At 35.7% G+C, this 24,016-nt stretch overlaps 1 protein-coding gene across 14 annotated transcripts in view; it reads left to right on the forward strand.

Moving 5' to 3' along the window:
- The window catches only part of EYA4 (EYA transcriptional coactivator and phosphatase 4), a 296,169-nt gene that overhangs the window by 71,309 nt on the left and 200,844 nt on the right, over positions 1-24,016 (forward strand). For 13 of the 14 annotated variants that reach the window (XM_036994291.2, XM_017660250.3, XM_036994301.2 and 10 more), the window contains one exon: positions 1,327-1,425. In XM_036994291.2, the coding sequence (XP_036850186.1) occupies positions 1,393-1,425 (33 nt within the window). In that variant the 5' untranslated portion in view covers positions 1,327-1,392. Of the gene's footprint in view, positions 1-1,324; positions 1,426-5,863; positions 5,910-24,016 lie in introns of those variants that run through there. The other variant, XM_073219626.1, reaches the window with a different exon arrangement.

Here is a 24,016-nt window from a genome sequence, read left to right on the forward strand (position 1 = left end):
GTTTTGTATGCTAATAAGGGGAGTACTAGGTTTATTGTAGAAAATACCTTAAAGCAGAAATGAAACTAAAACCATCTCTACCTGGTTGTAGTAGGGAATATGCGAATGGATATAGGTAAAACTGAGTAAAACACCTACACATGTTGAATGCCTAATAAGATGAATTGGGAACATATTGTTTCTACAGATTGGAGTACTTTCCACTTAAATTATATGTTCAAAATTTTTTTATATCAGTATTCATTGAAATGTGAGTTCCATAATTTATATTAATGCCTGTGATGAACACTTTTTTAACCTCCTATATTCTTTTATTTTTAGAATTAGAATTTCAAGGGCTTGAAATGCATTATTATTTTAAATTGTATTTCATTTATTAGTGAGTTTGAACATTGTTTTGTGGTGACTGACCACGTTTCTGTAGGGATGTGTGTGCCTTTCTGTTTATACTGTGAGAGCTCTTTATATGGTAAGGACATTAGCCCATTGTTTTTGGTGTTTGTGCAGGTAATTTATTTATATTTTCATATATCTTATAATTTTGAGTATTTGTGTGTGTGTTAAAGGGGTGTTTGGCTTTTTTGTGTTATATTCCATTGCCTCTATTATAAAATCCATCTCTATCTGGAAGTTAAAAAAAATACCTGTTTTTTTTTTTAAATTCAACTTGCTGAGAAAAATTTTAATGTATGGTATGGAGTAAATACAAACTTTTTTTGAATAGTTAACCTATTGTCTCATCATAGTTTATTGACTAATTATTCTTCCCATATATATTTGTAATCCCTTCTTTATTATAACAGTCCTGTATTCATTCTCTTTTTAAAAATTTGGCATGAATTTTGTAACACTATATTCTTTAGGACTGAGTCTTGGTCTCATCCGGTACAAATTTTCCTATAATAGAAAGCTGTCATATTAAAATACATACTGTATTTCCTCAATTTTATGTCCTTGAGAAAGGGAATGGTTAGTGCAAACTCTTAATTTTTAATCTGTCAATTTCTTAATGACAGACCTCTCTCAGCAAAATAGTATGCTAAGTATTTATGACAGTCTGTGGCTTCAGAATTGTCCTTAGATGCTTTGGTTTATCTGCAGAATTTCTGTGTAGCTGCTGACATATCCCAATTTTACCATGATATGATTTACATGATCATTGTTTCTATCAGATATGGGGACAATGTTAATGAATTTTGTTTTCTAAAACTAATTCTAATACAGATTATTGTCATGTGAATCACAGGACATTTTGGTAATTTTACAAATGAATAAAAAACACAACTTTTTTTCATTTTCCCCTTTGCATCCATCTTTTCATTTCAGATAGTCCAATTTTAATTGAAGGAAGCTGCTTCTACTTGGGAGTGGCAGGAGAAGTGAGAAAACCACATGGAAGACTCCCAGGATTTAAATGAACAATCAGTAAGTCTTAATTCAATCTCTAGTTTGCTTGAAAAAGTTGCGGTAAGACTATGCAAAGTCATCATAGAAGGAATACACTTAACCTTTAAACAACATAGGGGTATGGGGGGACAACCTCCTGCACAGTAAAAAATCCATACATAACTTTTGACTCCCCCAAAACTTAACTACTAGCCTATTACTTAATTGAAAGCTTAACCAGTAACATAAATGGCTGATTTTAATACTAATTTTGTATATTATTTTGTCTATTATTTTTATAATAACGTAATTTTTTATAATAAAGTAAGCTAGGTAAATAAAATGTTTTTCAAATTGTTGAAAACTCCACTTTTCCAATATATTTATTGAAAAAAATCCATGTATAAGTGGACCAGCACAGTTCAAACCTGTGTTGTTCAAGGGTCTACTGTATATTGTAAAAAGCACATGTTTTGCTAATCATATTTTTAATTGATTTTTGAATTCTCTTCCAAGATCATGAAACAGACCTTTGGAAGTTTATGCTTTTCCTGTTTAACAATATCATATTTTGAGGTCTCCCTTAATTACCTACTTGTAAAGTCAGTGGTAGAAGGACTAAGTTGTTGAAATCACATTCAGAACCTTAGAGTCTAAACAGTTTTACACACCTCCTTAATTAGGTTTTATTCTACATGTGCTTAGATAGTGCATATATTGCTGAATGTCAGAAACATAACAAGAGAGAGTATACTGCTAGTCAGCCTGTTGTTCATTTCAGGGATGGCAACCACAGGCCTAATGGGTTTTCCTTATTTAAGCTCTTTACAGAGTGAAGAATGGACCAGTTGGTGGCAGTCGGTCTAAAGATTCTGGTTTCTGAAAGGGAAAGGATTTATATGGACTTTCCTCCTAGCTCATCAGTAGTGTCTCCACAACATTAGTTCAGTGTGTGAAACTGGAGCCAGTAGAAGGTTCCCCACTCTCCCACACTGCTGCCCCCTGTGGCCCACACTTTCTGCCCGCAGACAGCCAGCAAGGCCATAAGTGAGGAGAGGGGTACCTACCAAGTGTGTGTCATGCAGACTGATGCTATTCTTCATTAGCTTGTGGGATCATAACTTGATCTTAGAGTCTAATGTTTCTATCAGGAGACAGAGGACAATGTGTTTGTGTATAATAATGTGGTTTTAGAAAAGATTTCTATATGTTCTATTTTAAAATATGTGTTCTGCTGTATACATGCCATTCCAAGTTAATTTTCTAATAAGTGTTCACTTGAAATGATAAATGAGTCTTTTCATACAGACATAACTATTGTCTAATTTCATTTTATATTATACTCTCAATTTCACATAGTATCATTACAGGAAATATGTAACAAATTTTCTAAGCCATAAAACTATTAAAAAATCTGTCAAATGGTGGAAATATTATTATTGAAGAATTGCCTGAATTTTTATAGAAAAGTAGACAAATGAGGTTGGGAGGCAGGGACTTCAAAGTAGTTTTTCTTTTTTTAATGCTAGTCATTGAACTTAAATATTCATAGTATGACCTCTAGCAAAATGAACGATAGTATGATGATATGTCACCTATGCTATTGCATGTTTGTAGGTCCCTTTGTAGGTCCCAGTGGCCTCAGAGGTTTGTAAGTGTGACCATGTACTTGAGTGAATAATGATGTCATCTCAGTGGTGATGCTTTAGGGAAGGCTACTGTTGATCTGTACTTGTTCTATTATTACTGAGGGTTACTTAAAAGTGTGTATGTGTCTGTATGTGTGTGTGTGTGTGTGTGTGTGTGTGTGTGTGTGTGTTTGTGTGTGTTAGATTGATTGTCCCTGTTTTCCAGAGACTCAGGTTTTCTCAGGATATGGAACTTTTAGAGCCAAAGCAGGTGGAGTCCCCACAAACTGGAACGGCTGATCCAGCTGTGTGTGTATAGTTGAGCGAATTTTCATTTTCAGTGCAGTGGAGGTTAAAGGATATAACACAAAGGGATGTTTTTGTGTTTAAACTAGAGTTAAGTTCTTACCCAAGGTGGTTCATACCACCTTTTACAAAATGAAACCTAGCACTTGCAAATTATATGTAGTTTCTTCCCAGTGATATGTTAGTATTATGGAGTGCAGTATGAAAAAAACTTTTTTTTAAAGTTCCCGGTGTTACTAATATACAGTCAGGTTTGAGAACCAGAAATCTAAGGTGACCTTCTGGACTCCTCTTGAACACAGCTGCTGAGTTTGTGGTGAGAACAGAAGAGATTTTTTAAGGGAAGAAAATGATTTTCTGGTGTCTTCTTTCTTTCACCTCCCCATTGAACTCAGGTGGAGAGTCAAATTGGAAGCTCCTTATCTGTGGTGTGGTTTGATAGGCCATCAAGAGTGGGTGCTTCTCGTTTAAGTCACAGGAAGCTTGAAATTTTGTCAAGTGTTCATGGCTTAATGGCTTTGATTTTTTAAAAATTGCAAATTCTTCCTCAGAAGATTTAGAAGAACATATAAGCCAATGTGTTCATCTTGTACATGTGCATAGGAGCACAGGGACTTCTCAGTGACTTGCCTATGTTGCCCATGTTGCTGATGCTTGTAAGCATCAGACTTGGGACTTCACACAGGTCTTCTGACTCCAAGTCCAAAGCTCCTTTCATCACATCATCTGGCCTTATTGTTTTTTGGGTTTTCTTATTTTGACATTCATCACCCTAGTAATGTCAAAAAAGCAAAATCGACCCCCTTTATGTTGAAATGATTTCTATTTGAATGAAATCTTGAAATTACTTCAAATGTTGCATATTATATTAATGTATCAAAACTTTTTGAAAAATGACAGTGTTTATTAAGATATAAAACAAGTAAGGTGGAAATAAAAGAAAGTTCATGAGAAGATGAAAGAGAATTTACTTAGATCAAAACTATTTTACTCCAAGAAGAGTGATTTCTCTAGCACAGACATAGCACTAAATGCCATTATTGCACATGCACACTCCATCTAGCATTTTCCATGTACTCTTCAGTCCTTACCCTATCCCTTGCTATGTAATTGTTATGGTCACCACTTTATAGATGAGGAAAGGATAGCTTAGAGAGTATCAAGGTCAAACAACTGTTAAGCAGCAGAGATTAGAACTGAACCGACTTTTATCTGGTCCTAAACCTGTAATGGATTTTGCACGATAAAACATAGTATAGTGAGTAAAGGCTTGAGCTGTGAAATCAGGCCTCCCCGACATTTAAATACTTCACAACAATTGGGAATTACTTAAACTCTTCCTGATCTGTAGACTGGGGAGGATAATAAAAAGGTCTTACACAAGGAGCTTGGCATATGCTTTGCTTAGGGTAAAAACTTGATAAATATTAGCCGCTATACAATTCCTGATGCAGTCAGATGGTCTTTAATGAGTATGTGTTCATTCCCTGCCTAGAAGTACCTAGGTCCACAAAAATCTACGGATGAAAAGTGAACTCACCAAGCTCTCCTCTCTCCCAGTTTTTCTCCCTGTCTCCTCCATTCAGGCACTCACCATCTCAGTGGGTGGCATCATCATGAATAGGTTATCTAGGTTAAGTCAGAAAACAGGTAATAATCCTTCATCCCCATCTCAAAAACCTGTCCATTCTTAATTTTCAGTATCTCTCTTTGCTCCAACTTCTGTTTTGAATCTTTATTATATCTCTTGACTGTCTTTTTCTGCTTTAAGTTGCTTCTAGAGTGGTCTTTCTAAAATACATACCTGGCCACATCACTATTCTACTTAATATCCTTTACAGGCTATTCCTGTCACCTTCCTTGCCCTCAAGAAGAAGTCCCTAGTGTGCGTAGTAAAGCACAGACTTAACTGCTTATCTGTATCTCCCTAATCTCATTTCTGGCTTCTTTGGTTCCCTGCATCTTGCAGGGTCTATGAGGTTTCTATGCCTTTGTTTTAGCAATCTAGGCTCTTCCAGATGGGCTCCCTCTGCACTTGGATAACTCGTGAACTTTGAAGACTCCATATGAGTTTCACTCGCTCTGAGCTGTGGTCCCAGATTGCCTCCTTTTGCCCACACCGTTAGTCCTGCTGGACAGGGGCCTCTGCGGTGTGCTGCCCTTAGCATTTACCTCTCAGGACTGACCCCGCAGAACTGAAATCTTACCTGTTTATTTGCCTCTCTACTAGATTACAGCCTACTTCAGTGTGATAGCGGGTATTACTGCATCTTGTATCCTTACTTCTCAGCATAATTCTTGCTTACATTCAATGAATTTTTAAAAAACTTTTATCTACTCTTAGTAAGATTTGTTGATAAATAGCCTGATAAATTTTAGAAAGTCAGAATGGTATTCTCAAAATGTATCACTGACTCATAAATTCATATTTCACTTACATTTAAAAAAAATTGCTTATGATGTGGAATACTAATTTAACAGCATGTGATCAGGACAAACTTTAGTCCTTAAACATTTTTTTTTCTTTTTGGTATTATATCCAGGTCTTATTTTGTAGTCTGGTTTAGAGGATCCAGGGAATTTTAAGAGGTAAGCAATTAAAGTAAGATGGAACTTCTATATTTGTCTGAAATACTATATTATGACATCATAATTGTTTAGAAGCAGTTTGTTATATCCAGTTATAGCTTACTACAATTTTTAACTAAATGTTTGTGTTAATATAGTACAGTTCTTGCTAATTAGCATAGATACTACTATACTAAAAATCAGAAATTCCTTTGATACTGTGAAATGTTATTTTCACTGTATTCAAATATGCACTAAGCAATATTTATTTTTATAGCTTCTATAGTACCCTTACGTATCAAGATATTTTGAAGTACTATTTTGGAGGGGCTGGATATTCCCACAAATTTTTTTTTCTGGTCTAATTTATTTTTATTAAAGTGAGAGGAGTCTGGTCTAAATTATTCATAAAAGTAGGTAGTTTTTAAAAAAACATTTGTTAATTTTAAGTACTATATGCTATATAATAAAACACTAGTGGCTATAAATAAATGAGATAAGTAAGTTACTGTTTATAGTAGGATTGCATTTCATGGTATTAAACATTAAGGCTTTGAATATTCCTACATATGTCAACACTGTACTGAATCAATTAACTTATATTATTGATGACATATTTCAGTTAGTGAGGTCTAAATTAGTTAACATCCATTGGACCCATGTTATATATTATGTATTTCAGCAGTATTTTTAGAGATTCATGTGTATTTATAGATATAAATAGTATTTATTCTCTTGCATCAAACCTAACTTAATAATGTATATTAAAATTCTAGATTCACTTTAACAAATTAATCTCTTTTCTGTCTCTGTTTTTCTCCCTTAGAATATTGACTTTATATTATCCCTTAGCTTTTTGTAGAGACCCTATAGCGTCATCTTTGATTATAGCTACTAACCATCTTTAAAACCTGTGCTATTATCTGAGCCTTTTGGACAGGTTTTAGCTGCTGTATATAGAACTTATCTTCTAGACGTAGGGCTTCACAATCACTAATTTCTGTTAGTGTTTCAACATTATGCAAGAAAATATTTTGATTAGTTTCAGTTTAAATCATTCTTTCATTTTAAATAATGTGTCATTATCAAAATCCTTAATTCCTCTTATTCTAATTGTTGTTTTTTGGGTACTCCGAATCACTTTAAGTTGCATGCATGCAATGTATTATATTCATACTTAACCAAAATTATATTATCTTTTTTGAGGTTACAAATCTATTGAGAAAAACTTGGCCTTTAAACTAGTTAAAAGAATCATGTTTACAACATATAGTTTTTACACCATTCAACTGGATAATATACTTCAGAGTTCAATGGACTGCTAAAAGTTGAATCAGTTTCAGAACTCTTACAACTCCCAGTTGCCAAATGCAGCTTTGTTTTGCAATTATATAATAGAGTACCTAAACTGTGAAATTACAGTTTTAAAGTAGATAAAGTAGATACATTAGCTATATTTAAATTTTTGTTAATCATTAAGACTTATTCATTTATCTTAAACAATATTCTAATTCTGAATATCTATATTTTTGCATGCTTATAAGGATTTATAACAAGATTCTATGAATTATCATCTATGACTTTCTAAAATTATATTTTATTAAATTTTTTTCAGAAATTTTAGCATACACATGTAGATATATGTAGAGGGAGCCCCATATTGTATAGAATGTGGATTGTGATGTATACCATTTGCCAAGATCTAGAGAGTAAATATCAGGTTTTTCTTCTGTCACCTGTCCTCAGTTGGTAGCAGCCACCTATGTTGAGAAGGAACCTAAAGCTACCTTCTGGCTCATTGGAAGACTAACATCAATTTAGTGCAATCTACCATGGTCTTGGTAAGGAGAAAGGGTGACACTAGAGTCTTATACTTGCTGATCCTGTGCAGGATAGATGTCAACAGCTTTAAACCCTTTGTTTGGACAATATAGATGCAAATAAGAGCTAAGATATCTTTGGGTAAGAAAAGTCTCTTATCTGAACTTAAAACTTACATATGGTATATTGATTGTCCAACAGTTCTACCTTATGAATTAAAATGAAGATAACTATTTATGATAGAAGTATAGCTATTTCTTTAATGCCGTAATAATTTTGAGAAATGAGGAAATTACTGTAATATCATTTTTGCTGTAAGGTGTGCGGCAAATGGAAAATGTTCACTGATGAGAAGGACTTGTATTTATTGACAGGGGTCAAGCTAAGTAAATGTTTTGTATTACTCCTCTCACTGAACCACACAACAGCCCTGTGTGACAGGCTCGGTCATAACCCCAGTCTAAAGAGTATACAGAAGCTGTGCTTAGAGATATTATTCAAGATTGTGATGGCTAGAAGACTGTGCTCATGGCATGTGAGCTCACGTAGTCTTATTTAGAATCCATGCTGCTAAACATTTTATCTTACCTGCTTTGATGAACTTAAATGGCTTTCAGACCCTTCATCACGTATGGTATCTTAGAGAATGCATTAAAACTCAACTTGATATCAACTTCTTTAAACATAGAGGAAAGGTTTTAAATATCACGGGTCTTTGTAAGAAATGTAAGCCATTCCACCATGATTACAAATCAACCACACACAACCTTCATTACTAAGTATTTTGAACAGGAAGTCAATCATAAGATAGCAAAATGTATGAAAATTGAATGATAATTCAGCAAATTCAATTAAACAAAATAATTTAAATATCTCCCCCTCTTTGCTGGGAACTTTGCTAAACTAAGGATTAAAAGATAAATACATTACCTGTCCTCCCCAAAATTGTACTTTAATATAAGATTATAAGATGATAATCAAGTTCTAACGTCTTAAAGTGAGACTTGGATGGTGGCTACTAATTTATTCAGTGAGTATTTGTGGAAAACTGCTATATTTGAAACATGATTTTATATGTAGGTGGACAAAATGGACAAACATTATTTTCATGGAGCTTATATTCTAGTGGGGGGAGGTAATAGCAAACATATATAGTATGTAAAATGGTAATAAGTGCAAGGGGGTAAAATAAAGCAGAGAGGAGAATAGGCAGTTCTGGGATCAAGGCGGGTGAGTGAGGAAGCTGAGGTTTTTGGAGAGTAGTCCTGGGATCTCCCTAAGAAGATGGCATTTGTGCAAAGTTTTGAAGGAGGTAAAGGAGTGAGACATGTTGGTATCAGGGAAAAGTGGGTCTTGGTTAGAGGAAACAGCAACTGCATAAACTATGAGATAGCAGCATTCCTGGTATGTTCAAGGAATAGAAAAGAGACCAGTGTTTGTGGCAGTGGTGGAGAAAACAAGGTGGAGATAAAGAAGTAATCAGGACAGGACTGTGTAAGTGGAGGAGTACAGATTGTATAGGGGTTTGTTTGCAGGCCATTGTAAGAGTTTGAGATTTTCTCTGAGTGATACTGTGAAGCAATTAGAGGGTTTTGAGCTTAGGGATAACATGATGTTAGTTAAGTTTTTAAAAAATTGCCCCATCTGCTATGTTGAAAATAGACTGTATGATGACAAGACTAGAAACTGAGCTATTGTTAAGTATCCAGATAGAAATGGGCAAGATAGCAGTGGGAGGGGTGAGAGATAGTTGGATTCAGGATATATTTTGAAGGTAGAGCCAATATGATTTTAATGGGTTGGATGTGGGTTATAAGAGAAAGAGTCAGAGATAACTTCAAGGTCTTTGTCCTGAGCAATGGGAAGATGGGTTTGGCATTTACTGAAACGAGGTGACTTGGAAAGAACATACTGAGGGCAGAAATCAGGAATTCAAGTTTAGACATGGCATCAGCGACATGTTGTGTTTTCACCAGTGCTGTTTCATAGCCCTCTTTTGTGGTGCTTCAAGGACTATCTTTCTATCCTTTCATTTAGACAAGACCATATAACTAATGTGCAAGGAGAAGTGATGTGGGTATCATTTCCAGGTTGGTCTCTGTGTCCCCTAGCATGAAGAATGAGGAGACCTCAGGTAAAGATGGTAGAGCCCCAAGGTCAAAGGGGGCTGAGCTGCTGAGTATTAAGCCCAGAAGAGTATTAAACAATGGAATTAATAGGGACATATTATGTTTTGCCTGACATTAGATATAGGAGTGGAAATGTTGCACAGTCAGTTAGATGTAACCATTTGGAACTCAGGAGAGAAGGCTGGCCTTGAAATATTCATTTGGGAGGCTTCAGGGGATCAGTGGTATTTGAAGAAGTGTTGTTGGTTGAGATCGCCAAGAGGGTAAGTCTAAGAGCAAGCATCCCTGGAGCATCCAAATTCAGAGGCTGAGAAGATGGCAGTGAGCATAAGACATTGGTTTGACCCTCTCACCCTAACACCTGTACACACAGAGCCAAGCACAGCGTCTGAACTCTCCTTCCGTGTGCTTTCTTCCAAATTTTCCAAATCACGTATTATACTTGGGTCACTGCCTACCGGATTCACCACCCTCAGGAGAGAAAGGGCCAGCATGCAGCTGGATGAGTATTGAGACATTCACTTTGCATTTCCTCTCAAAATAAGAAAAACCATAAATATTTGAAGAGTCAGTAAGTATTTATTATTTTCTCATTGCTCTGTTGTAGATATGATGTTTCTAGGCATTCCAACTTAGCAAAGAACTGATCTACATTAGGGTTTCTCAACTTCATCATTATTGACATTTAGGCTGGATAATTCTTTGTGTGTATTGGGGGACTTATGCGCTGATACTGAGAAGCATTTTTGGTATCTACCCACTAGATGTCAGTAGCACCTCCCCGACTCTCTAGTGACAATTAAAAAAGTCCGTAGATGTGGACTCCTGGTTGGGGGAAGGAGGGCAGGCAGGAATCACTGATCTATATTGTGTCTGCTTTCAGTGAGTTGTTTATATATTTATTCCCTGCAAAATATTGATGTTTATCTGAAAATTTAATATAATACGCTCTATTAAATTATTGAGGGAACAGAGATGAAAAGGCAAACACACTATAATACAATTTAATCTAGAAAGCAAAATGACACTGCCAAGTATAGAATAAGTACTATGCCCTCAGCAGGAAAAGTCTGTTTGAAAAAGGTCAAGAAAGGAATTATAGATAGACTAGGTCATACCTTCACTGGGTCTTGAGATATGATGAAATTGTATGGTTATAAGAGAACCTCTCCTGGCTTGGCAAATAGCAGGAATGAAGACAGAAGTGCAAAACATATAGGGTAATAAGGTCTCCCCAGGAACTGAGAGTGGATAAGAATGACTGATTAATAAGGTTTGTCGGGGTGAAGATGTAGAGACGTGGGAAATCTGACCGAGTTTGAGCCCAGACTGAAAGGAGATCTTTCAAGCTGAGCTTAGATGTTAACATGTTTGGTGTCCAGCATAATGCTTGCCACTACATGGACTATTGAGATGTATAAGATATTGCCCTGTCTTTTTGAACTTTTGTCTTGGACATAATAGAAAGCCACATAATTTTTGAGTGAGAGTGTGATATTTTTTTAAATTATGTTTTAGGAAAATTAACCAGATGGTAGGAAGCTTAGTGAAGGTGTAAAACTGGGCATGGAAGATGGTGTGAGGTATCATGAAACAGTTTGTGTGTGAGTTGACAAGGGCTGAAACTAGGGCCAGCAAACTTTTCCCGTAAAAGGCAAGACAGTAAGCAATTTGGTGTTTTCTGACCATCCAGTAGTCTCTGTACAACTCACCTCTGCTGGTGGAATGTTGAGGGCAGTCATAGACAATGCATAAATGAATGGGCATATCTGTGTTCCAATAAACATTTATTTAGATAAACAGGTGGCAGGCTGCAGACCATACTTGACCAATTCCTGGCCTAAACTAATGTGGCAATGGAAAGAGAGTAAGGAAAGAAACAATGAAAAGAACTTGAAAAGGAAGCTTAACTTGGCAACTAACCAAACAGGGTTAACAGGAGAAAGGATGAATAGCAGATGTAGAGCAGGAAAAGGCAAGGATCATCCCAGAGTTCCAAGCTTGAGAAAAAAACAGTAAGAGAGCTGAGGAGCAGGTGTCAGTAGCTTAAGGAAAGAAAGAGGTGTTTGAATTTAGAACTTTTGAGAACATGTCAAACTAGAAACTAGTGAAGCTTTATTGTGCCATGTGTGGAAATGTCTAGGCTGGCCACGTGGAGCACAGTAGTATTTTCCTTGAGGTTCTGTATATAAAGGGAGATGATATCTGGCAAGACGGCAGAAGGGTGAGGATAAACCTAAGAGAATACCATATTTGTGAAGTAAAAGGAGAAAGAAAGAGCAGGAGAGACTGAGAAGAGATAGTTAGGGAAACAGAAGGAAGATTGGTATAAGGCTGTCTTCAGAGCCAGTGACCAAGATAACTTTCAAAAGGAATTGTCGTCACTATCCGACATTTCAGGAGGTGGAGCAGAATAGGGAGTGGGAAGAAGTCTGTTTCATCGGTTGATCACAAGGTCATGGTGGCTCCTCAGAATACAGTCCCATTAGAGCTGTGGTGAGAAGAGACATCTCAGAGGTTCAATTCAGAGAAGATGATAAGGAAGTAAGAGAAGGCTTGTGTGTTTAAATAAGAGAAACAGAACAGTCATTGAAGGGAGCACCTTTTTCAAACAAGAGGAGACTTGTGTGTGGCTGCAGAAGGATTAATGGAGCTCAGTGGATGTCAGGATGAAGAAGAGAGCATCGGGATGAGGGGGGGATAGCAACCTGCAAGTGTTAGAGAACGCATGTACCCCTGAATATTCCAAAATGTTCTCCTTTGATGGTATTTGTTTTTCTGCTAACATAGGAGGGGAGTTCAGTTGCTCACACAATATCAGAACGTGGGTGGAAGTGTGGTCGGATTAGATGCTTAAGTAGTATAAAACAGATTAGCAACAGCCATTATTTAAAAAAATGGTAGGTGATCTCCTAGAACTCAATACATCGATTATTGAAAGACATTTTCTCTGTTCCTATTGCAAAGTAGGTCATGTTGGCCAGGGCAAGACTGGCCAAGGGTTAGCATTCCAAGTTTATTTTTTTGCATTGAAACCATTATGTTAAGAAGTTCATGTTAACTCTCTTGGCAGGAGCCAGGATAGCAGGGTGGAAGAAGGTCTATCCAAAAAGCAGAGTAGAGTTAAAAAAGAAAGGACAGACATAGTCTACTTTGCTTAGCTTTCGTTATTTGCCAAACTGCTGTGGATGACACATGTGGACAGTGAATTATAACTAGATTGCGAGCCCCACATGCTCATAGCTAACACTTATGCAGTCTTACTTGGGCTTTCTAAGTGCTTTATGTATATTAATTAATTTAATTCTCACAACTGCCTGATGAGGTGGCCACTATCATTATCCATCAGTTTATGGGTGAGACCCAACCTGTAAATGGTTTGCGGGGAGGAGAATTTTAACTCAGGCAGTCTGGTTCTTGAGCTGATGATATTACCTGCTAGGTCAATTTGCTCTGCTTGGAAAATGCCCTATTTATTTTTCAGTTCTTGACCCTGGCTTATGTTTTCATAAAAAAAAAATGGAATATTTAGAGTTATTTAGAGTTTCATAGATAAGAAGAGAAAAAAGTTGGTTTATGTCCATTTTTTCTATTAATGTTTTGTTTAATTCACAGATCTTTCACAGCAGAATTGCTGTGAGAGGAGTAAAGATTATATTTATTTTTTATTCTACCATAAAGATGGTATTTATTTTTTCATCTACTGATTAAAATCAGGGCTTGTGACAACTTAGTATGTAACAGGTGGTAACTTGACTTATGGTGATCATTACTCAATGTATATAAATGTCAAATCACTATGTGGTTCTCCTTAAAAGAATACAGTATTCTTTATCAATTATTCCTCAAGTAAAAAAAAAAAAAAAAAAAAAGTGAGGAGGTTTGGGTGGAGTTTGGAGTCTGTGCTGGTTTTTTAGATTTGAATCTTTAGGAAGATTCAGAAGCATACTTGCATTTCTTCTACATTGACTCTTACCTACTTTATCTTCTTGTCATATTGCCTTGCTTGATATGGAGGGCGTGAGGATTTACTTCAAGGTGGTAGGGACCTTTACAAGTGACACTATCCAAACCCTTATTTTACAAATACAAAAATGTATTTTGCAATTAGTGAGAGGTGCTTAAGCACCTTATCAAGGAAAAGCCTTAACAACAGCCTGCGTTTTGAAACAAGATGTTTGATTCATTTCGACCTCAACACTAAAATGTGAACACTTTTGTATACAGCTTCTTAACATCTGGAAATTAAGATCAGCCCCATGAAAACTGCACTGAATAATGCAGGGGTCCACCAAATAATTGCATTTGAACTTGAACTAAGGTTGTTGGTAGACCAGAGTCATTTAAGAAACATCCAGCAAAGGTGTAAAACACTTTATTTTACATGTTTGTTTTTCTCTTAGTTATTATTTACTGCTCAATCAGCATTAACAGAAGAAAAATAATTTGGCTGCTAAGTTACTCTAAAATAGGATTTCAAAGGACCTTATTAGACAGAGATGTAATTTCATCTTCTGGGCCTTTTATATAACTGAGTGCATATTTGGGTTGCTTCATTTTGACCCGGAACTAAACAATAGATTAAAGTTGTGCACAGGAAGTTAAGTTAAAATATTTATTCAAAAAGATTTACGAGTATATTATGGTTGTTTTTCATATTGCTCAGGATGTTTATGCTTTATACTTTATAGCTTTATACTCTTAGCTAACTCTTGCCTAAATAGATCGAATAGACCCTCTCTCAAAGTTTTCTGTTTATTTCACGAATCATAGAATGTCGATATTTGATAATGGCTATGTGTAATCAGTGGTTTTTAAATGCATAACTTTGACATATTGAAATACATTATATGTTTTTGTATATTGTTTAACTACATGCAGCCATAATTACAGTATTCAGTAATGAAAAATATAGAGTAGACATCACAGGTTGTAACACTGTTTCAAATCTTTATGTTAAAGGAAGTAAGCCTGAAGGTCCATAATTCAAAGTAAAATGCCTGTATGACTTCAATTATGAAAGTATTTTCATAAAATGAAAGAGACAAATTATGCCAGGATCCTACTAACTCCTGCTGTCTAGCAGTGCATATATGTATCCGTGAGACTCTTTTAAAGGTAATCACTTAGCCAAGGACTGACTGCTCCATTTCTTCAGCACACTGTTGTTTGCATAATAATATCCATACTGATTCACATTTGGGGTGATTGTTTCCATCCTCACAGTGAGATTGTGGACTTAACAATTTTCTTTTTTCCATGAAGTAAAGTTTTCATTGGCTGGGATCCCAGCTAGACTGATGCTTTTTTCTTATTTTGTTTGTTTAATATCTTAAATTTTGAAAGTCATTTAAAATTAAAGGACTTGCATATTATCCTAGGAAAATAATCTGTGATTGAAATCCTTTGTGAAAAATCTTAAGTATTTAAACGTTTGTTGAATGACTTGGTATTAAAAGTTGGATAAGTTTGTTTCTGGAGTGCTAGTCTGGAGAACATTTATGTGGTACTTACTGTGATGGCATTTGCTTACTATTTGGATGGTTCACATTCCACTGTGCATAAGTTACTCTGTAGGAGTAAATCAGGAATCACTAATGACCATTTCAAGTTCTACATAATAATTTTAGAATGTTGAATGAATTTACTCATCTTCAAGGGAGTAAATCTTATACTGAACATTACTGGTGTAATAGGTTTACTATTTTAATACAGACTCATTTTCCCCTTTGTTTATTTTATTGTTTCTCACACAGTCACTGGAATTGTATATACATTATTTTCATTCTTGAACCCTTGCTGTCAAGCTTGAGATTTAAGGGAATTAATTTTCATGGCCCGGCACCTTCAACTATGACATGTGTTGAAGTTTTGAGTCTAAGGAACTTTCATTGATGAATTTTCTGAAGTCATACAGGGTAAACCTTTACTGAAAATTTCAGGCTGATATGGATCCACATCAATCTCCACCATATTTAATCCCCAGTATCCTGTAACACTTTGAAAACCCTTAGCTGAGATTTCTCATTCTCAGTAGAATAAATCTGATCTGAGGCTTCTTACACAGAGCCCAACCATAAGAGTCCTATTTCACAGAGCATGTGAACTAATTTTAGTTGTCTCTGAAGAAAATGTCACTAGTAAAAATGAAATGATCTTAAGAAATGATATAAGCATTGCAAAGAACATTACTATTTCATAGCCTTTATTGTCCATATAAAGAATTGTTTAATAAGGCATGTTTTCCTTTCTGTTTTTATTTATTCAAGATTGAGTAAACATTATGTGCTCAGTGGCAGCAGTGCATTTTCAAACCCTGTATTTTGGTACATGTCCCAATTACCAACACCTATGCTACACCCTGTCTCTCTTTTTCTTCCTATTTGGCTTAGATTATTTAGCCCTTACACTAAAACATATTATATTTTAAACCACCAGAAATGCAGTTTTTTAAACTAGGGCGACTGAATAAATAACTGAAGATTCGTATTTATGTTTCTTTTCTAGACTATGGGGAATGGGGAGTTAAGTACATCAGTAATATAAAAACTTGCTCAGTGTTCCTATTTAAATTACTAGTCAGTTGTGGAAGGTACTTCAGTTACCTACAAGTCATTTACCTCTTTTCTTAATTTACATTCTTTTAAATGTAAAAGAATTTACATTCTTTTAAAAGAATCTTGATTTTGTTGGGGCTACACACTGTCCTTAGTGTCAAATTGGTTGAAGTCACAAAGGGTAAACATTTACTGAAATTTTCAGACTGCTTTCAATCCTCCTGAATCCCCAACGTATTCAATTGCCAGTATTCTGTAACACACTGAAAATCCTTAACCAGGATTTCTCATCCTCAGTGGAAAAAATCTGAGGCTTTATTTATGGTAGTCTTAGTTTTCTTTGGCAGTGATTAGTCTAGTCTTGGGCAGGTGACCCAAATGGCTTCTGGGAAAGATCTAAGTTCATTTAAATAGAGTGCCCCAGGAAGGAAGACCACTGTCTCTCATCCCTTCATTGTCTGCATCCCTTTACGTCTGCTCTGGGGGCTGTTATAGAAGAATGTGATGTGTTTAACCCTCTGACAGTGAAGTGTGATAAGCCTAAGAATGAAAAGGCAAAATGCTATACATGGCCAAGTAGAAGGACAGAAAGAACTTGCGTCCTTGCTGAAATGATTGGGCTGCCAAGCCTGGCGCATCTTCCTTTCCAACTTCTTGCTTGTGTAATGATTATATTTTTGAACTGAGATTTTCTGTTATATTTGTTAGGACTTGTGTATGTGGTTTCAGTTCCAGGTGGAAAAGAAAGAAAAAATAGAAGGTATAATCCCTGATCTTAAGGATAACATAATCCTGTGCTTCTCAAAACTGATTTTTATAAATGAGAGAAGACTTCTTTTGAAACTAGAGATTGCCTTATTTAACTTAGATTAATTTTTAAATTTTTATGGAGTGTAATGTATATGCAACAAACTGCATGTGTGTGTGTGTGTGTGTGTGTGTATATTTTGGGTGCAAATCCTTTTTTCAAATATGTACTTTGCTGATACTTTCTCCCAGACTGTCTTGTCCTTTCATGGTCTTAGTAGTTTATTAATTACAAAGAAAGAAAAGGAAGGAAAATAAAACCTGCTGCCATTTTGATTGACATTGCATTGAATCTGTTGACAAGTTTGGGAGAATTAATATCTTAACAAGGAAAGTTGAGTCTTTGACCCATTTATTTATGTCTGTAATTGTTCTCAGCAGTGTTTTGTGGTTTTCAGCATACAGGTCTTGCACAGCTTGTCACATTCACACCTTAGTCTTTCATATTTTTGATGCTATTGCAAAAGTTTTTAATTTATATTTCTCACTGCTCATTTTCTCACTGCTCATTCCTTGTGTAGGGAGATAAGCTGATTTTTTAAATTAATATTTTATTATGCAACCTTGAAAAGTAGTTCTTAGTGCTACTTATAGTATGTTTTTTATAGAGACAAAGTTTTACTTTTTCACTCATCTATCTTATGAAATATGAGTCACATAAAATATATTTTAAAAATGCAAAGCAATATAGAAACAAGTGCAAGTTGCGGAACACCATGTTGAGTTATATTGTCAGCTATGTATGCATTTGTTGATCTCAGGCCTCCACAACCAGATTGTGGCAGGACAATGTTTTATTCTTCATTTTATCTACTGTGGCCTGTAGGCCAGTGCCTTACGTAGAATTGTGGGTTAACTGTTTCACAGGCATATTCAAGTTGCACATACAGAGATTATTGAAAATATGTGAAAGTGTGATTATACTAAAGTGGTTAGGTTAGGAGCCAAATTAGAAGAAATAGGAGCATGTGTGAGTTGGTGGCCATGGTCGGCCTGGAGGACATGAAATGGAAATAGATTATATATCCATTATGATTGAGAAATTATACAAAACAGTGTTTCTCATCTTGGAAACTGTATACCCAGGGATCTGTAGATATATTTCTTGAGACTGTAGAGTTCAAGTTCTTTATAAAAACTTCTAAAATATTGTATATTTGAGCAAACAAAATTACACACATTTTTGGGTTATGTGAATGACCCATGTGTGACCTTATAACAAAGTATTTTTATGAAATTTTGGTACTGTACTTCACATTTTTAATTACATTTTTTTGGCTTCAACTGATCACTCAAGGCTCAACATTTATCTATTTAACCTACTTACTTAATATTTCTCAAATTGGACTCCAAAGATTGTATTCTTAAAAGTCTGAAAAACACAGATCCAGGACAGTGAGCCAGAATAGAATAGATGAGACCACCCTGTGGTACCCCAGATAGCTATAGTTATAACCTCTATGCCCCTAAATCTTTCGGCTTGTCAAGATGAGCAGGCAGGAGCTACTGTCCTCTTGAGTCAGTACACTCTGCAGCTATTCTTTGCTCTCTCCTGGGTCTATGCCATGGCTCTTGGACCAGGAGGGCACTGTCCTCTCTCCACATTGCTTTGCTGCACGCTGCCCACAACCTTTGTGAGTTACTGCTGCCCTAGTCCATGAACTCAAGGAAGTTACTGTGGCAAACTTCTGGGGTATGTGGGTAATGAGTCAGTGAGTCCAATGAAATTTAAGAAAGAGCTTGAAATTCATTGTCACACATCATAGTTTGTTGAAATTCATTGGTCCTTCGTTGCTGCCTACTCATCCAGCCCCAGAGGTCTGTCTTGCACTAGTTTCTCATGGTCTTTCTCTTACCCCTTTTATGCCTCCCATCTTCTCCAGGCATTCTTTGTTTCTCTTCTTTGTCCTCAGTATCCTCAGTCTCTCTCCCTTTATTTTGCAGAAGTTCATTTCTGTCTTTGTCATGGCCTCACCATCCAACCTATGCCCAGAGAACTATGCTTTCTATCCATAAATCCATTAAAATATATCAAAGTTTTTGTATTTTATGAGGTCATATCACCTGTGGCACTAATATTTTTCTTCCTATTGACACATCTATATGCACACTGTGTGTGCATAGTATATTTGTATTCATAGAGTATATTAAAGATATACATACATTTCATGAACTTTATTTGCGATTTTTTATTTGTAAAAATACTTGAGAAATAGGTGAATTTTCTATTATCAGGAATCTCTCAGAAATGTTTGATGACAGAATGTTATTGTTCTAATTTATGAAAGAATAAAAGGAGGCAACCAGTATTTTTGGAAGGACACTATACTTAGGGTGAGAAAAATGGTCTTCAGCTCCATCTCAGTCATTTAGTTACACTGTCACTCTGCCTGTAACAAATTAACTCCCCCGAGTCTCTCTGCTCATCTATATAACCTTCATCGCTGACTGCCCCCAGGGTCGGGAGAGGGTCAGAGAGAGACTGTGCTTTGTGAACCATAAGCTTCTCTGTAAGTCTGTTATATCACCATGGTGATGATCATCACCTTCATCATCTAAACCAGACAGGTCTTTTTGTCCTGGTAAAATGCTCATAGGTAGGCTGTTCACAAGCTTATCTTTGCAAGTGATTTATATGTACTAGAATTAACTACGTAGGACCCACACTGTGCTTTAGTTCACTCAGTAAAGAAAAAGACAATGGATATTCTTGGTCCTTGCTTTTAGTATTGTCATTCAATGTAAAAATAAACTGCCTGTTATTAAGAAATAGAGATTTATCCTTCCATTTTAAAAGAACTATTCAGCATTACATTAGTCAGACATTTCCTAACCTTCTCCCTTATTTGAGTAATATCTTATTTATTTACTCTGTCAAAACTTTATTTTTTATAGCAGTTTTATGCTCACAGCAAAATTGAGGGGAAGTACAGAAATTTTTGTCATATGCCAACCCTGGCACATGCATAGCCTTGCATACATCAACATCCCCCACTGGAGCGGTGCATTTGTTGCAATTGATGAACCCACATCAGCACATCATGACCACCCAGAAGTCCATAGTATGCAGTCATTACAGTTCATTTTTGGTATTGTACATTCTGTGGCTTTGGACAAATGTTTAATGACATGTATCCATCTTTATAATGTCATACAGAGTATTTTCACTCCTGTAGAAATCCTGTCTTCCACCTATTCATCCATTTCCTCCCCTAGCCCTAACCTATGGCAACCACTGACTGATCTTTTTTACTGTTGCCATAGTTTTACCTTTTCCAAAATGTCATATAATTGGAATCACATAGTATGTAACCTTTTATGATTGGCTTCTTTCACTTAGTAATATGCATTCAAGTTTCTGCCATGTCTCTTCATAGCTTAATAGCTCATTTCTTTTTAGCATTGAAAAAGATTTCATTGTATAGTCATTCATTCATTTACTAAAATATACTTATTCATAAGGTACCATAATGTATTTATTCATTCATTTACTAAGGGACATATTGAGAAAATTCATAGTTTTGGCAATTATGAATAAAGCTGCTGAAAACACCTATGTGCCAGTTTTTGTGTGGACATTGTTTTTAGCTCCTTTGGGTGAATGCCAAGGGACGTGATTGCTAGTGTGTATGGTAAGAATAGGTTTAACTTTTTAAGAAACTTTTAAACTATGTTCCAAAGTGGCTATTCCATTTTGCATTCTCATCAATAGTGAGTGAAAGAGTTCCTGTTGCTCCACAGCCTTACCAGCATTTGATGCTGTTAGTGTTCCACATTTTGGTCTTTCTAATAGATGCGTAGTGTTATGACACTGTTGTTTTAATTTCCATTTCCCTGATTATGTATGTTTATTTGCTATGTGTACATCTTCTTTTGTGAAGTGTCTGTTAAGGTTTTTGGCCCATTGTTTAACCTGGTTTTTGTTATTGTAAGTCAAAGTTAATATTTTTAGTTGTAATATGCTTTGCATGGAAAGCTTGTTTGTGATCAATACATTTCTTTTCCCAAGTTACATAAAATTGATGTTTCTTTTCCCAAGTTATACAAAATTAATGACATCTGAGTTTCAAAAGGATTCTTTAAATGGTTGGCTCTATATATATATTCTTCATCTGATTATTTATACAAGTGTTTCCCAACAGTGGTGATAAATGGAATCATTGATAAATGCTGTAACTGTGAATTCACCTAGACAAATAGATTTGAAGCTGTATTCAAAGAACTTTGTTTAACTTCACCAGGTCAACTGTCCTTCTCAGGCAATATTATAAGGCCTTGGGTTGAAATTGGACTTGATCATTAGAGAGATACTGCAGGAAGATGTCTCCGCAAATAAAAATAATGACACCTATTATTTCTGAGCACTTATTAATTATAGATCACTGATTTATATATGATACATAATTTTTATACATATTGAATATATATATATGTGTATAATTTTTATCCTTGCAAAATTACAACTATAGTTTAGATATTTACATTCCTATTTTAAGGATGAGACAATGGACTCTAGTGAGGTTTAAGTTTTGCCCAACTTCACATAGCAAGTGATGAAGACCTGTTCCAAATCCAGGTATAATTCTGCTGTCCCATATTTATTGATGAATTTATTAAACAAAGATTAATTAAGTACTTACTATGTGCTAGGCAGTGTGACAGGTACTGAAAATGCAGCAGTGGGGCAAAGATCAAGTTTTTGCTTTCAAATATGTTATTTTAATGGAAAAACAAAATATATACATTTGTCCTGTATGATAAGTGCTATGGAAAAAGAGCCAAGGTGTGGAATAGGATAGAAAATGATGGAAGAAGAGGTGTGTATACTCTTTTTCTATAGCTTAATGGTCAGAGAAAGCTGCTTTTGTAAAACTAACACTTGAGCAGAGGCCTAATGAATTGAAACAATGACCATTAGGAATATATACAGGAGCACCCTTCAGGCAGAGAGAACACTATGTTCAGTTCTCTGAAGATAGGAATTTATTTGGCATGATCATAGAGTAAAAATGAGGCCAGTGTGCCTAAAGCAGAATGAGTGAGATCACAGCTGTATGGGGCCCAAACCCTAGGGCCTTGGCCAAGACTTTGACTTTTACTCTCAAAGAGATGGGAGTCATTGGAAGTATTTGAGCTTATTTCTGACATGGTATGACTTCTATTTTAGATGGAGAATAGACTGTAGGACAGCAGGGAAGGATCTGGAGGAACAGTTAGGAGGCTGTTGCAGTAGTTCAGGAATAAGATGATGGTGGCTCTAGTATCAACGGCAGAAATGATGAGAAGGGGAAGGATTATAGATCTACTACAAATGTAGAGCCAATAAGATAAGCTAATGGATTAGTTGTGGGGTGGGAGAAAAGAGAGGGTTAATGATGAGTATGTTTTTGACCTTAAGTACCACAATAAGAAAATCTTCAGGAGGGAGGGTTGGGAAGGAAGTCAAGAGTGTTTGTATAATGTGGGTTTTTTTTCTAAATGGCTAACCATTCCCAGCACATTTATTGACCTTCATTCTTTTTCCTTCATCATTTATTTTTCATTTAACATCTGTGAGATATGCATTTATGTCCACTAAAGTAGACATAATTGTATTGTTCAAAGTTTCCATATCACTTAACCTATCATTTTTTTTTGCAGGGGTGGGTCACTTAATCTATTAATTACTGAGATAAAAATCTCTTACCATAATGGTGCATTTATTGGTTTATCTCACATTTCTGTTTTAGCTTTATTAATTAACATATTAATATTATGTTACTGTGTCCATGCACTTTTGGAATTGTTAATTCTTTCTGGTGAATTAAGTGTTATCAGTATGTATTCATATCTTTATCAAATGCCCTTTGATTTCTTTTTTTTTTTATTCATCTAGCCACAGCCTTTGTTTTTTTGGATCATGTTTGTGTTCTTGATTTGGAGTTCATGTTGTTTTGAACTTTATCTGTGGAATCCTCTAGGGCCTGGATTTAAAGTATACTCCTCCTCAGAGAATTTTAAGTTGCTCCTGCCAGATGCCTAGAAGCCCTACCATCTGGGGTTAATTTAAACTAAATTTTTATTTAGGCTTTTTTGGCAACTCATGTAGCATGAATTTTGATTCCCAAATTGAGTGATTGTGGGCTTGTGGTTAGGAATTCTCAGAGTGTTCTCTTATTTTCCCATCTAAGCCAAAGTCAGGGCAGGTGTGTTGTCCCATCAACAACATATGCAAGATGGGGCTTTTTCCACCTCATCACTGAAGGTGCAGCCATTCTAGGATCCCACCTCAATGCCAGTGTCCCAGATCCTGTTTGGACTCCTGACTTTTCCTTCTTCAAACCCACATTTGAGTCCACTGAGGACTGACTTCAGGGCAAACCCCAGCCTGTGTCCTTTAAACTCTGCAGAATTTTCAGGTGTTTTCATTTTTGTGCTCCAAGGAATTCCCTTACTTTCCTGCAATCTCAAGCCATGCTTTAAAAGACATCTAATTTTTATACAACATTTTTACACCTGCCTTACCAGGAAGGGTTCTCTGAACATTTAGTCTGGAGTAGTTCCTGTTGACATGCAAAATGTAGATGCACAAGGGTTTGAGGCTAAGTCCAGCATTGTGTCTGTTCACCAGCTTTGTGGGATAGATACCTCCAGGATGCGTGAAGATCCTCTTGTCCAGCAACCTTTCACTCAGTGGTCTTAGCATCCATTAATGATTATTGCTTGAATTAACTATAACACTGAGGGCTAGAAAATTGGTTATTTTCAAGATCTTTTCCTTCTTTTACATGTATTATTTGCCATTTTTTGTAAAGAATGGCATGTAAAGCTGACC

The sequence above is a fragment of the Manis javanica genome, chromosome 13, assembly GCF_040802235.1.
Source record: "Manis javanica isolate MJ-LG chromosome 13, MJ_LKY, whole genome shotgun sequence".
Classification (NCBI taxonomy): Eukaryota; Metazoa; Chordata; class Mammalia; order Pholidota; family Manidae; genus Manis; species Manis javanica.